Raw genomic sequence first — 14,092 nt, forward strand, 5'->3', positions numbered from 1 at the left:
AAAATAATATTTGTATGAATTGTGCCTTTTCTCATTTGCTCTGTGAATTAGTTTTAACATTCTAGGCTCTCTCTCTCTCTCTCTCTCTCTCTCTCTCTCTCTCTCTCTCTCTCTCTCTCTCTCTCTCTCTCTCAGTGGCCATTTCAGTGCCAATATTTTAAGCATTTAGGGGAAATTCTCTCTCTTAGTGGCCATTTCGGTGCCAGTATTTTAAGTATTTTAGGGAAACAATATATAAAACCGACAGAAATAGGTGAGATTAGTGCAGTGGATTTATATATAATTTGAAGCAGTGTACCCTCAAATTAATCAAAGAAAACGAAATGTTTATTCCATTTTCTACATTCTTGGAGCCTAAACAATAGCATTCCAGCAAGACTCGACCATTCTTTTTGTTCATGGGTCTCAAAGCGAGTGATATATCCTTTACCAACTGAGGCATACTATTTCATGTGTCCAAACTCAGGCATGCGTTTCATGATGTGTTATTACATTTTCAGCGTTTAAGGTGAGGGCTACTAAGGGCGAGTTTCACTGAGGTTCTTGCATCTATATCACAATTATTGATTGAATGGTAGGTTGTGTAAAGACTCTCTCTCTCTCTCTCTCTCTCTCTCTCTCTCTCTCTCTCTCTCTCTCTCTCTCTCTCTCTCTCTCTCTCTAAGAAGTGAATCGGTGTCATTTCCTCATGAGATACACAAGGAAGTTCCAATGTTACTAAGTCAAATTTATTAAAAATTACGCTTTCTTATGCCTTTCAGATATTCGATAGAATTAAGCATGAAATATTTTCGTTTTTTTTTTCAGGTTTTATGTGACAAATACACGTCTGTGTGCATGCGCGCGCGCATGAGAGAGAGAGAGAGAGAGAGAGAGAGAGAGAGAGAGAGAGAGAGAGAGAGCGAGAGAGAGAGAGAGAGAGAGAGAGAGAGAGAGAGAAATTTACCCATTCACTGATAGCAAGTGACATTATGGGTAAAAAGACAAAATTGATTTTGACTACATTGGAATAGCCATCGTTACGAAACATAACGAGAATTGGAGGATGTAATAAAGAGAAAGGCATTCCCGAATAATATTATTTTCTTATTTATTTAAAACCGCATGGGAGATAACGCAATGCAATTTTATCTCTTGTTGAACATTTTAGTTCACTAACTGTAAACTTGAATTGAAAATAATACCTCTAGAGAGAGAGAGAGAGAGAGAGAGAGAGAGAGAGAGAGAGAGAGAGAGAGCGCCATTGTAACTATTCCTTTGCCAAGTGGTTCTTTTGCACGGGTGATTAGTTAGCGAAGATTTCGAAAGGGCAGCGTGCCCAGATGCATATAACGCAGCCATTTGTATCTTTCGAATATTCATTGCATTACTCTCATTCTAGTTGCCTGGCGTGAACTTATGAACGTAGTAAACCGCCCTAATCTGTACTAAGGACTTGCGTGCTGTGCAGTATCGAAGGACAGTTGAAAATATCTGCAACTTATTGCAACCCACTCTTCCAGAGTTATTTACAGGCCTTCCTTATAGTGTACAGTTTATTTGATTAGCCAGCTATCTAAATCTTCGTGATCAGACAAACCTCTCTCTCTCTCTCTCTCTCTCTCTCTCTCTCTCTCTCTCTCTCTCTCTCTCTATATATCTCTCTCTCTTTGTGGGTATATATATATATATATATATATATATATATATATATATATATATATATATATATATATATATATATATATGTGTGTGTGTGTGTGTGTGTGTGTGTGTGAGTCCATGTGATTCATTTGTAAAATAAAGCTTAACTTTCTGAAGTAGTCGCCCCCCCCCTTTTTTTTTTAAACCATGTCTTTAGTACTTTTTCTGCTGCAGTTAGACTTGAGAGTTTAGATTTGATTCCACTAGTTTAGTCACCCATGACATGGATATAAATTCATTCTATAATGGGCTTCCTTTAGAGACCGGCTTAGCAGTGAGCAAAAGGAAGGGGTTTTCTTGTTTGTTTGTTTTTATAGACTTCAATTAAAAATACAAAGTTTGTTTATAATTCCAATTAAAATTCCATTACATGTTCTTATGAAATACTGGTTAAGATGCATTTCTTCTCTACTTAGAAAAATGCCTGCTACCAAAACGTAGCTGTGTACTCTATTAATCCTGAATGCCTACATGCTGGAAGAGCGTAAAAAGCTAACAAATTATTTTGAGATTATAACGGTAGAAAGAAGAGACTTCCAAACATGGCCATATTTGTGCATGACTAATATTGGTTATAACAGTCTTTCTGAAGGGACATATCACACCAGAAGCTGAGCTTCTTTCCCCAACGTAGGCCGTCTCCTGGGTTATTTAAACATTTCTAGAAGATGGTCCTTTTAAATTAGATCTAGAAAGTCGACCACTTGTGCATATGACGGAAGTTTTGTACCAGAAAGTTAAGTATACCTTAGTTTAACCAGACCACTGAGCTGATTAACAGCTCTCCTAGGGCAAACTCTTCGTACTAAAGGAAGCATCTCCCCTGCATAGCACGAATTCTAGTCAGCTTTCAGAAATAATAACATCGATTGCTATGCATTTCGAGACGTAAAATTTTCGTGTGTTGGGAGACCAGTAAAAGGTTTTCCTCAGCTTCGATGATCATTGCTTAGAAGTCTCAGTTATTTTATGTCAAAAATTCCACAAACCTCTCTCATTCATTTCAGTTAAAATTCATCATATTATAACCTCTCGTGATCCAAAATAGCATACTCTGATTGTTTAGATCTTGATATTGTATCCCTGCTTTACGATCTTTCTTCTGCAGTTCCCCAGCAACTGATAGTTAACCTTCCAATTTCCTCGAAAGATTAATCATCTTGGAAACATTTAATATATCTTGGTAAGTTTCATGTCGAAGAAGACTCATTCTTGCAATTTCATTGGCATATTTACTGAAAAACTCGTATGATCGTGACAATCCTTTCACGGACTATAATGTTTTTTTCACTAGTCAAGAAAATGGACGTAAGTTCTATGACTGATTAACCAAACAAATTTCAGCTTCATTTCATGTTATCCTTCATGCTGTATTATTTTCTTTTATGATTAGAACTGCATTAATTGTTTCATGTCCAAGACATGGTAAAGTAGCTTTAATAGACTCTGATGTCGGATAATTATCCTGGAAAGGATATAAAGTGACATGCAAAAGTGCCTTATTCATCACAAATAATATAAATAGCGAAAACAAATTTCATTTTTAAAAACGCTTATTAAATATTTTCACAGTTTTCCGTTGGGGAAGAAACCGAACACTATAAAAATCAAGGCAAAGTTTTGTGACAAAATATTCTTGAGTGTATTTTAAAAGACAGCTGTTATTAAAGCATTATCTACAAAAGAGGAGATGCGATAGAAATAATAAAAAACAATAGGTTTTAAAATGAAGCAGTCGTCTTCATATGTGTTAAGGAATAGGCATTATGTTAAATAGTCTCCTTCCTTTATTTCTTATTTTAACTCTGATTGTCAGGAAACATGGAAGATACGTGCCCAAGTGTTGGTAACCATTTTCCCCAAATATTTTGCATCTTTTCAAAGCAAAGTTAAATAGGAAGTACACAGTTAAATTATTCCCACCAAGTGTCTCTTGTCGTGGGATATTGTTTTGGGATGCTTTTTATAGTGAGCCATTTTCCAAGGTCGTAGTTCAGTTGATTGTCATTAATGACAATTAATTGTCATTAACTTAAATGGCATCAATTTTCATTCAAGTTTATTAGATATTTAAAAACTTGGTACATAGGTACTCTTGGATTCGTTAGTATTTTTCATACACATTTTTTTTTTTTTACCTTGAACTATGTGATTAGGCCAAAAGTCTTATTTTTCTATTGATCTTTGTGAAACTTGGTAGGTAGGGCCTTTCCTAAGTGGTCTGGTAGGTCGGTACTTTAGAGTTGGTGATTTCTTACCCAAAATAGCCTTTTACCTTTACCAGTTTTGAAATGTCAGTGGTCAGCTTAAAAGCTGAGTTCGATGATACTCTTAGACTGGCACTGTTGAGTTGGTGATCATTTTCTCCAAACATTTGTTTACTTGTAACATGATTTTGGCCTTTCTCCAAACATATGTTTACTTGTAACATGATTTTGGCCTTTCTCCAAACATTTGTTTACTTGTAACATGATTTGGCCTTTCTCCAAACGTTTGTTTACTTGTAACATGATTTTGGCTTTTCTCCAAACATTTGTTTACTTGTGAAATGATTTTGTAGGCCACTGTTTAATTTAAAGGCCGAATTTCTTTGTCTTAGATTGATAGGTAACGATTTTTGTTTTCAAGGTCACTTGTCAGTTTAAAATGGCAAAATTTGAGCATTATCTCAACATCTTGGTAATTACGATACTTAGAGGTCTCTCTCCTTCAGGACGTATAATAATTAACGCATGAGGGTGAAATTGGAACTTTTGGAATTACCGTAATTCGCGCGTTGTTCCACCTCTGTTAATTTCACATACAAAACATTTATTTTATGTAATCCATCTCTTAAATTTTTAATAAGTCATATTATACAGTGATTACGTTGAAGTGCAATTACTTCATGTAATTTCAGTGTCGAGTGGTAGCAGGTGTCCGTTAGAACAGATGCAGTTGAAAAGTGATTGTTATCATCATCATTATAATTCAAAATGGGGAAACAGCACCATTATTATTTTCATTCGAAATGGGGACAGAGACATGGATGAAACCCATGGTTTAATAACTTTTGGTTGACAGATTGTGAGTGCTGATGTTCTGAGAAAGATACACTATTTTTGTTGCTGTTGTTATTATTATTATTATTATTATTATTATTATTATTATTATTATTATTATTATTATTATTATTATTATTAGGTACCAACATAATTATGAAAGAAAATAGAGGGAATTTGTCCTGATTAGCAAGCTTCCATGGAATAAAATGTTCGTGCGTGAAGATTACATAATATAAGAAAAATATGTGCGAAATGCAACAGAGATCAAATCTATTACAAGTGAAGCTTTATATCCAGAGAAATTAATAATTCGCATAGTCGGTACCTAAGGAGCATGACACTAAGATAACTCAGCGTGTTTTCTTAAATGGTAAAATACTGCCATGCAGTTTATACAAAGAGAGGAAAGCTTCCGGAAGTTGACATTGTGTACTCGACATGAAAAGCATTTTAGTGTCACAGACTAACAATAACGGCTCTGGAACTAAAGATGACAACACACATTCCATGTTGAAATAAAAAACATTGAAAATGGAAACAGAAATTCTTGGACAGATGTCTTGGTCATTGTTACAGTGTTTAGATGAAATAAAAACGACACGTTTTTTGAGAAGAAAAAAAAAATAATAATATTAATATCCACAGCGAGGAACATCATTGTAGTAATGAAAGCTTGAAAGTGCGTGGGACTTACTTTTGCCGAGTAAAGATATAAAATCCTTACATATAAGACCGACCTTTTTATTAGCACTGGAAGATAGGTTATTAGATGTTTCAAAGGTTTAGAATGTGTTTTAGATATTTATAGCCTACTAAGAGACACTTTTCAAATCAGGTGAAATAAAAAAAACTGGATAAAGATTTGTGCTATCTGCATGCATGTTGTTCAAACCTATTGTAAAAGACTAGCGGCCGTTTTGCTAGTCAAGATTGTCATGAGGAAGAATATCGGAATACTGTATCATAGAATATCAATCAGAATAGGTCTCCACTTCGTCAACTCCATCTTCCTCGATTCGTTAAAACGAGTGAAGGCGAAGAAGACGTACGTAGTATGTAAAATATAAAGCACGGCTTCTCTAACCAAGTGCGTTACGGTGATGTAAATCAAAGACAACAAAATCAGTTTATTTAGAACGCCCGTGACTTTCATTCCTTTTTCAAGGCTGGTTTAAATATAAAGTGGCATAACAAACACTTGACTATTCCCTATATATTTAAGCCTCTGTGCTTTCTAGACTTAATTTGGACGAATGCCCTTTTCACCAGATGGCAAATATTCATCTCGGGCTACATTAACCCTGGAAATATTTACAAAATATGGGTGTTAGCCCCACAGCCAACTACTCTTTTTATAAGGACTTCCATACAGTAATCATAATTAAGTCCTGTCACGATATACTTGAGAGCTAAAGACATTGAGCTTTCCAGTTGCAGCTTAAAAAATTGGAAGATTGGGGACTGCCCTAGATCAGTTTAATCTTCGTTTTGAATGTGTTTTAAAAAGCAGAACATGGTTAAATTTCTAGTCATCTGGAAAAATGTACAGGAAAACACTAAAAATAAAAATCCATATTTTCCAGAGATCGCCATTTAAAGAGATTATTTAAAATGGCTGGGATGTCATTTAAATAGCTTAGGATGACAGCTATCAACAAAAAAATGCCACCATTAAATTTACTAGGAAGTCGCTTTGAGTGACAAATAACAGGTATTGAGAGACGAACATCAACTAAAGATTTTCTGAGAACTGGCTAAGGACGCCAGATGCCACGAAACGAATTTAAATTAGTTATGGTTATTTTTTTTTTTTTTTTTTTTTTTTTTAGTAAAGTTGTTCAGGATGACAGGTTTGTAGGAATGAACGTCAGCCAAGGATTTTCTGAGAATCGGCTAAGGATATTATATGTATTATATAGAGTTGAGCTTTTGGATTTTTGATGAATGACTCTGTAATGTTAATGAATATGAATTCGTGTATCACCTATAACTGCTGCGAATAAAATTTGGTGATATATATATATATATATATATATATATATATATATATATATATATATATATATATATATATATATATATATATATATATATATATATATATATATATATTATATTATAAATTGTAATATTGTTCTTGCAGCTGCATTTCCTCAGAAACCGTATAATTTCCCATTCATCTTTTTCATTTACATTCACTGTTTTCGGTGAAAGAGCACCGTTCTTTTCATACAAAGGACTGAAATAAATGCCGCGCCTTTAATCGAGCAAATGTTACCAGCTGACATTCAGCCTTGTTCATTCGAAGATTATTCTGTTTTAATGCAAAGGTTTCATTTACTGTTTTTTTCCAAAGTATATTTCCTTTTTATCATTTTATTTTGAAGTCTGGTCGACAACGTTCAGGGAACAAGAAAAATTGCGGACGTACTAAAATATTGTTTATGTATATATACATCATTTCTATTAATAGCTAATTTATAACTACATTAAAACTTTGATAAGGGGAAACGCATAAAATTGGCAATCGTTTACTTCATCATAAAATAGCAACAACTCATTTATACCTTATATGAATGAGGTTGCAGACTTTAAAATGTAGGATAATACATCCTGATCACCGTTCCATGCATCTGTCTGGTGTATATCCACTAACTTATTATATGTGATTAATTTATCATTCAAACTACACACACACACACACATATATGTAAATATACACACACACTTATATATGTATATATATGTGTGTGTTTTGTTGATTGCCACATGGCCTTAAATCACTTTGTTCCAAAATGGGCGGAATCAAAATAGGCCCTAAATCATCGTGTTTCATAATGGATATTGATTTCTTTATTCTCATCGCTTTGGTCACAACTTAATAATCATAATTATTGAAAACTAAATGTATGTTTTCCGTCTTTAATATTCATAAATTCGAAAATTAAATAGAGATGATTTCTTTTTCTTCATATTATTTACTGAATTTTAATATCAGGAATTACAATTTTTGGTGAGAATTCTGTTTCTGGAATGGTGAATCCCTCAATTGTCTGATCTGGAACATCAGGGTTGTCGAAGGTGAACGTCCGCACAGTAGGGATGAAGATCTCAGGAGCGGGTGTTGCGGGAGGAAGGCCATTTATGAACTGCGTGATTGCCTGCAGGATGTTGGGAACAACCCTTTCAGCAGCTTCTTGGCGTTGGAGGGCGTATTCCTTGTCGAAGTTGCCATCTTCTTCCGCCCTTGCTTCGATTATGTTTCGTGCTGCGGGCAGGAAACTCAGGGATACTTTGCTGATCCTATCCATGGGTGTGCCACTCGTATCTGTTAGCAACTGCCCTAGCAGTGGCAGGGAGTCTGAAATGGCACCTAGGGCTCGAGGTCCAACAGCAGTACCGCTGGGGGCTTCAAATTCTCTTGTTTCGAGTGATGCTTCCCGTAGTCTACCTCCAAATTCCGTACTAGGTAATGGTGTGGCACTCCCCAACGCCACAAAGCAAAACAGAGTAGTTATGACCTGTGGCGAGAAGTTTAGAATATTAGTTTATAGGAGTAAAGTGAAATAGCATATTTAAATATATTTTTTTTATTTCAATTTTTAGCATGTCTATAGTTTGAGGGAAATGCCATTTTTCTTGAGAGGTATGGTCATTTACATCTTTGCGACATTTATCTAGCTGTTAAATCGAGGAGACCTATTTTTTAACAAAATCAACTGACACGCTTCAACTTTTTACAAAGTGTCAGGAAAACGTCTTTCCCATTCATCACATGTATTTTACCGTGTATCTGTATTATTGACAAGCTGGCAATTGTGAATTTCCTACGCATTGAGCTTACTTCATTCTAATAATTCTGTCTTGGTATCAATAGAGCTCTTTTAGGCGTCCTTCTAAAATTATGCTCCCTTATTACTAACCTGCTCTCAAAACACTTCATTCGGCCAGCCCTATGAGCGCTGTTAATCAGCTCAGTGGTTTGATTAAATTATTTTGATAATAATAATAATAATAAAAGACACTTCATTATGTCATATTGGGCATTTTGACACATCTTTATCTACACAGATACTAAGGAGAGAATTCATTACTGGGGCTGCTCTCTCTCCTTCAAATTCTTGAACCACAGGTCACTGCTATAACAACACTTTGCGTAAGGATCCTTTAATAAAATTAAATTTTGGCCTTTTTTAGACCCTGCATTTATTTAATTTATTTTCATTTATTCTAGACATCCCTGTATCTTGTGTGACTCACCCTATCTGTTATCTATTTGTGTTCATATTCATTATGCATCAACATTAGCCTCATGTAAAGTTTATAGTTAGCCAACCACTTCCATACTTCCAGCATGCGTTCTTGTATTCAATAAATTATATTCCAGATATCCGCATACTAATGATACCGTACTTTCCCAACATTCAGTTTCAAGGTTACCGTTTTACGAACACTTTCACTGCGAGCACAGCGTAATAAAATAACTAAATTTAATTGCGTGTTTATACACATATATATATAAAAATATGTATGTATGTGTGTACGTCTGTAAGTTTTTCCAGCAAATAACATGATAAATAGTTGTTCACCTGGGGGTATTCCCATAAGAGCAGTCATTTATTGTTGAATGTGGATGTATTTCTCGATGTACAAACTTCCGTAATCAGCAGCATTATGTTGGATAATGAACAAAATTAGGGGACTTTTTTTTATATTATCATCCAACCACCTGCTGATTAAGTCTGTCCACTTTAAATTGACATATTTGTTTTATTACATGGTCTTATCCGTGGTTAAACGGCAAGGTAGTGAGGCTAATAAGAAAAAAAAAAGAGATTATGCATTCATAATGGTAGCATGATATCCTTCTCCAATATCGTTTAATATAAAAACATTAATTAAAATTGCACTGTGATGACCTCCAATCCGTCTACCACCTTCAACTAAGGCCAAGACAAGGGAAGGGGAACGGTAAGCACCCCACCCTACAGTAGACACTTGATGAAAACCAGGGCATCTTCCTTAGAGGGTCAAAAGAGTGTATGTGTATATATATATTATATATATATATATATATATATATATATATATATATATATATATATATATATATATATATATATATATAGTGAACAGTAATAATGTCACGGGTAAAAATGGCACCTGCCACCTTAAAAATGGCACAGGTAAAAATGGCACAAGGAAAAAATATATTGATTCATCTACGATGTTTCGCCGTGTTTAGTACTAGCCCCTCGGGGATCAAATGTCCCTAAGTGCATCTGATCCCCTAGGGGCTAGTACTAAACACGGCGAAACACATTTAATCCCCGAGGGGCTAGTACTAAACTCGGCGAAACATTGCAGGTGAATCACTGTTTCGCCGTGTTTAGTAGGGAGACCGGGGCTAGTTGGCTACTAAATAACTTTCATGTTTACCAATAGATGACTCGAATACATACACTGTGTAATTGCCCCCGTGGTTCCTCAGTTACCAACAAAATTCCATAGAGATTAGACGTAAGAGCTCGACTTTATGAGACAAAGTCTGATTTTGAAGTAAGTAAATTTTGTTATCTTTGTGCTTTTTGCTATAATATCTATACATTCATGAAAGAATATTTTTCAGTTCTTGCATAGTTTTCCCTATGGTTTAAAGATTCTATACCATTAAAATTAATAACTCATGGTTTGTTGGTATGGACTGGTAAGTGTTTTTGTACCAAATGGTAGGGGTGGGGCAAGTTGGCTAAAAAAAAAAAAAAAAAATGGGGCAAGTTGGCACACGTGCCGACTTGCTCCACGTTATTTGATAAAAATAACAAGTCTATTTATTTATATAATTTACGTTTTGTTCCTGGAATTTTGTAAGGATAATGAGATGAGTGCTCTCACAAGTTCCAGCCTCTGGATGTTAGTGTTTATAGACCTCTGGGGAAATGTGTTAACAGCGCATGTGATTCGTGATTGACTAGTAATCCAGGATCAACTATGACCATCTATGACATTCCTGGTATAGTTTCCAAAGCTTTACCTCTTGCTGTCACTCATTCTAATGTTTTTCAGTGGGTTTAGCAATGCTGAAATTTCACCTTTGAATGCAGACTTTTCAAGATTCTGATTTTATGGGTGTGTACGTAACAGATCGATCACAGGGGAGATGTCCGAAAAGAGACACAAGGGCTTCAGACCAGTCATCAGCGTGATACAGAGCCTTGTAATATGACAGACAACAATGGAATTAAAAAGTTCTTGATGGAGAAGTCCACGGTAAATTGATCACCTTGGAGAGCGGAATGAACCCACACCGTCTTCTTCTGGAGTAACTGGGAAGACAGTGACTTCACCCAGAACTGAGGCCACTTCCTAAGGTTGTGCCAGAAAGGGAAAATTCGCTGAATAGGAGGAAACGTCGTTCTGCTATTCTAACTGACACATCAGTAAAAAAGAAAAAGTGCTTGAAAAGAAACTGAATAAAAAAACACCAAAGATGAAAAGATGAGCTGATTCAAAAGAAAGCTCAGTTGAAGACAGCCTGTGTTTAGTGTGCACAGAACTATTTTCTAAAGTAAGGCAGGAGAAGTGTGGATCCAGTGCAGAGTATGTGACATTCAGGAGCATGTTTCACTGACGAAGATTTATTTTACACTTGCCACAATTGCAACTCAGATGATGATCTGAAGTATACTAATGCCTTATATTTTGTATTTTAGAAATTCAGAATATATTTTGTTACTTGATTTAAATGCAATGTAGTAATTTTCTTTTAATTATCAATGTGTCAACTTACCCCATATGTGTGCCAACTTACCCCGTATACGGTAAGTTGGCACTAAAAGTACTAAACTACTGTTACCTTATGCTAAGAAAACCACAATTTTTTTTGCTCTATGATAAAGAAATGTTCATTTTTTTCAATGATGATAAGAATTTTGTAAATATGTTTGTTTTCTATTCCTAATAACTAAAATTGTAAAAAGTGTGCCAACTAGCCCCTGGTCTCCCCTACTAGCCCCTCGGGGATCAGATGCACTTAGGGGACATATGATCCCCGAGGGGCTAGTACTAAACACGGCGAAACATTGTAGATGAATCAATATATTTTTTCCCTTTTGCCATTTTTCCTATTTTTTCACGTGTGCCATTTTTACCTGTTATTTTTACCTGCGCCATTTTTACCGTGCCATTTTTGCCTGTGCCATTTTTACGAGCGTGAGCGCATAAGGGTTTATGTCTTGTATTGTTATAATCCGACTTCAGTTTTAGTTTTATTATATCAAGCTGTGGCACTGCTTCTTTATGCCTGGGCATCCAGAAGACTTCATATCTTTCAAAAGTTATATTTGAAGAAAGATATGTGTGGTGCTTCGGGTTCATGTGCCGTTGTATTTTGTTTTGCAATGTGCGGATTTTCAGAAAGTAAAGTAGCATGACATGTATCAAAATTGTTATTCTTTCAATGAAGTATTGATGGGTTACAGTGTTGTAGCATTTTTGTAATGCTGGTATTATTATTATTGTTTAATATTATTAGTAACAGAAGAAGCCAGTTTTGTATTTCCAATACATACCTTCCTCCCCGTAGTGGAAATCATTGTTAAAAGTTTTTGTCGGCTGCCGAGGAGCAGGAGCGAATCAGCGTACGAGATGATACCTGCAAGTCAACTAACACATTCCTGTTTCTTTCGTCTCGTATATATACGGGGCACAGGTCGGTAGGCTTACCTAACGTACGAGTTGCCAGTATATTTTTTCTTTCCAAAGCGCCAAACATACAGAGCAATAAAGTCATCAGTAAATAAAAAAAAATGTAAGGTAATTTTGATAGTGGAATTTACCCTAAATACAGAAAAAATCCAAGATTTTTATTGATTTTTTTTATAATTCTCAGGATATCTTCCAAGTGACATGCAGGTGTTAAGAATGACGTTTTACTTCCAGTTTGAGAAACTAGCCCAAATGCATCTGTGGACTTGAGTTATAAAAATGGATTTTCTACGTATTTCGTCAGTAATTTACAGAAGAAAGTATATATGGATATCAGTAAGCCTTCTCCTTTTATTTAGATTCGTGGTTCCTTTATTTTCTAGGTTTAAGAAAAGTAAAAACAGGATATATTATATTATATATATATATATATATATATATATATATATATATATATATATATATATATATATATATATTGCATGTGTGTGGATTGATGGTTATAGCAGACTCTGCTTCATTAAGTTTTTTTTATTTTCTGTATTTTCCCAAAGAAAATTATTTTCCATTGTTCGAAACATTTAACAATAATTAATCATTTTTTTTTTGTCGATACTATACTTGTAGGTGAAAGCATTAGTTTGATTAAGCATGAATTGTGATGAATTGAATTGGAGAAAACGGAGGAATCAGCCTTGCGTATACACATCCCCAGAAGCAAATGTATAATAGATTAACAAAAAGATTTCGATGATAAAATCTCTTCCTCTTTTTTGTTTTCCTGCAAAAAACCGAACTGGATCAGTGGTGTGGTCGCCCCTAAACTACGGCTCTTGATTCCGTACTGAAAGGAGACTAGGTCGTAAACTGAGTGCCGATATCTCATAGTTGTTGGTTCGTTCGCCTTTGTAGCTTTACGATGTTTATATAGCAAGATCCACGCCAGTAGCTAATCGACAGGCCAGTTTACCTACATCAAAAAGTCATCGTTAGAATTCTGAACAGCTTCAGCCATTTCTAAACTATATTTGAGAGCTACTTTGCCTCTTGTTACCAGCGTTTCAATTCATTGACGGATGACACGTTGTCAGTTTTATCATCGAACGAGAACAATAAAGAAAATAAAAGAAATTAAGGAAGGACATGAGGATGAAATGTCGTCAGGTCCGGTAAACAGGTACATTTTTAGGTACTGTTCCATATCTGCTGAGAGAGAGAGAGAGAGAGAGAGAGAGAGAGAGAGAGAGAGAGAGAGAGAGAGAGAGGAGAGTAGCTCTTTAGACAAGTAGCTTACTGAACTATTTCGTCAGTTTGGCTTCCTACTTCATCCACGTCTGAAAAATTCATTGAATATTATCAACTTATGTGAAACAATATCTGAAAGAGATGTACCTTTGAGTAAGCCGCCATTTGGCATAGAAAACATGTTGACATCAAGTTGTTTATTGATATACCGAAGTTTGTTACATAACATCCAGCAAAGAGATATAGGAAATTAGAACCATTACTTATGAACAAATATCACACAAACAAAAACTCCGTGTAGCCAAGGCTGTAAACTAAATTCTCAATCACCATCTTAAAAATTTAACCGTCGTAAATAGCGCAGAGAACACGCATTAATATAATTAAGCTGAGAAAGTTGCATTTACAAGGGA

The 14,092-nt window shown here is 35.1% G+C and overlaps 2 protein-coding genes across 9 annotated transcripts in view; one reads left to right on the plus strand and one right to left on the minus strand.

The window, feature by feature from the left end:
- The window catches only part of LOC136849181 (uncharacterized), a 1,024,479-nt gene that overhangs the window by 751,008 nt on the left and 259,379 nt on the right, over positions 1–14,092 (plus strand). The window lies entirely within an intron of this gene.
- LOC136848927 (uncharacterized) lies at positions 7,156–12,386 on the minus strand. Its single transcript, XM_067121744.1, has 2 exons — positions 12,299–12,386; positions 7,156–8,248 (listed from the first exon to the last, which is right to left on the minus strand). The coding sequence occupies exons 1-2, from the start codon at positions 12,320–12,322 to the stop codon at positions 7,706–7,708; spliced, it is 567 nt and encodes a 188-aa protein (XP_066977845.1). The 5' UTR covers positions 12,323–12,386; the 3' UTR covers positions 7,156–7,705.

Source organism: Macrobrachium rosenbergii, chromosome 20, assembly GCF_040412425.1.
Source record: "Macrobrachium rosenbergii isolate ZJJX-2024 chromosome 20, ASM4041242v1, whole genome shotgun sequence".
Classification (NCBI taxonomy): Eukaryota; Metazoa; Arthropoda; class Malacostraca; order Decapoda; family Palaemonidae; genus Macrobrachium; species Macrobrachium rosenbergii.

Coding starts and splice junctions, on each gene's coding strand:
- LOC136848927 (XM_067121744.1), bottom strand. CDS start 12,322: ATGATTTCCACTACGGGGAGGAAG. Junction 8,249..12,298: donor TTTCCACTACGGGGAGGAAG/GTATGTATTGGA, acceptor TTCTCGCCACAG/GTCATAACTACTCTGTTTTG.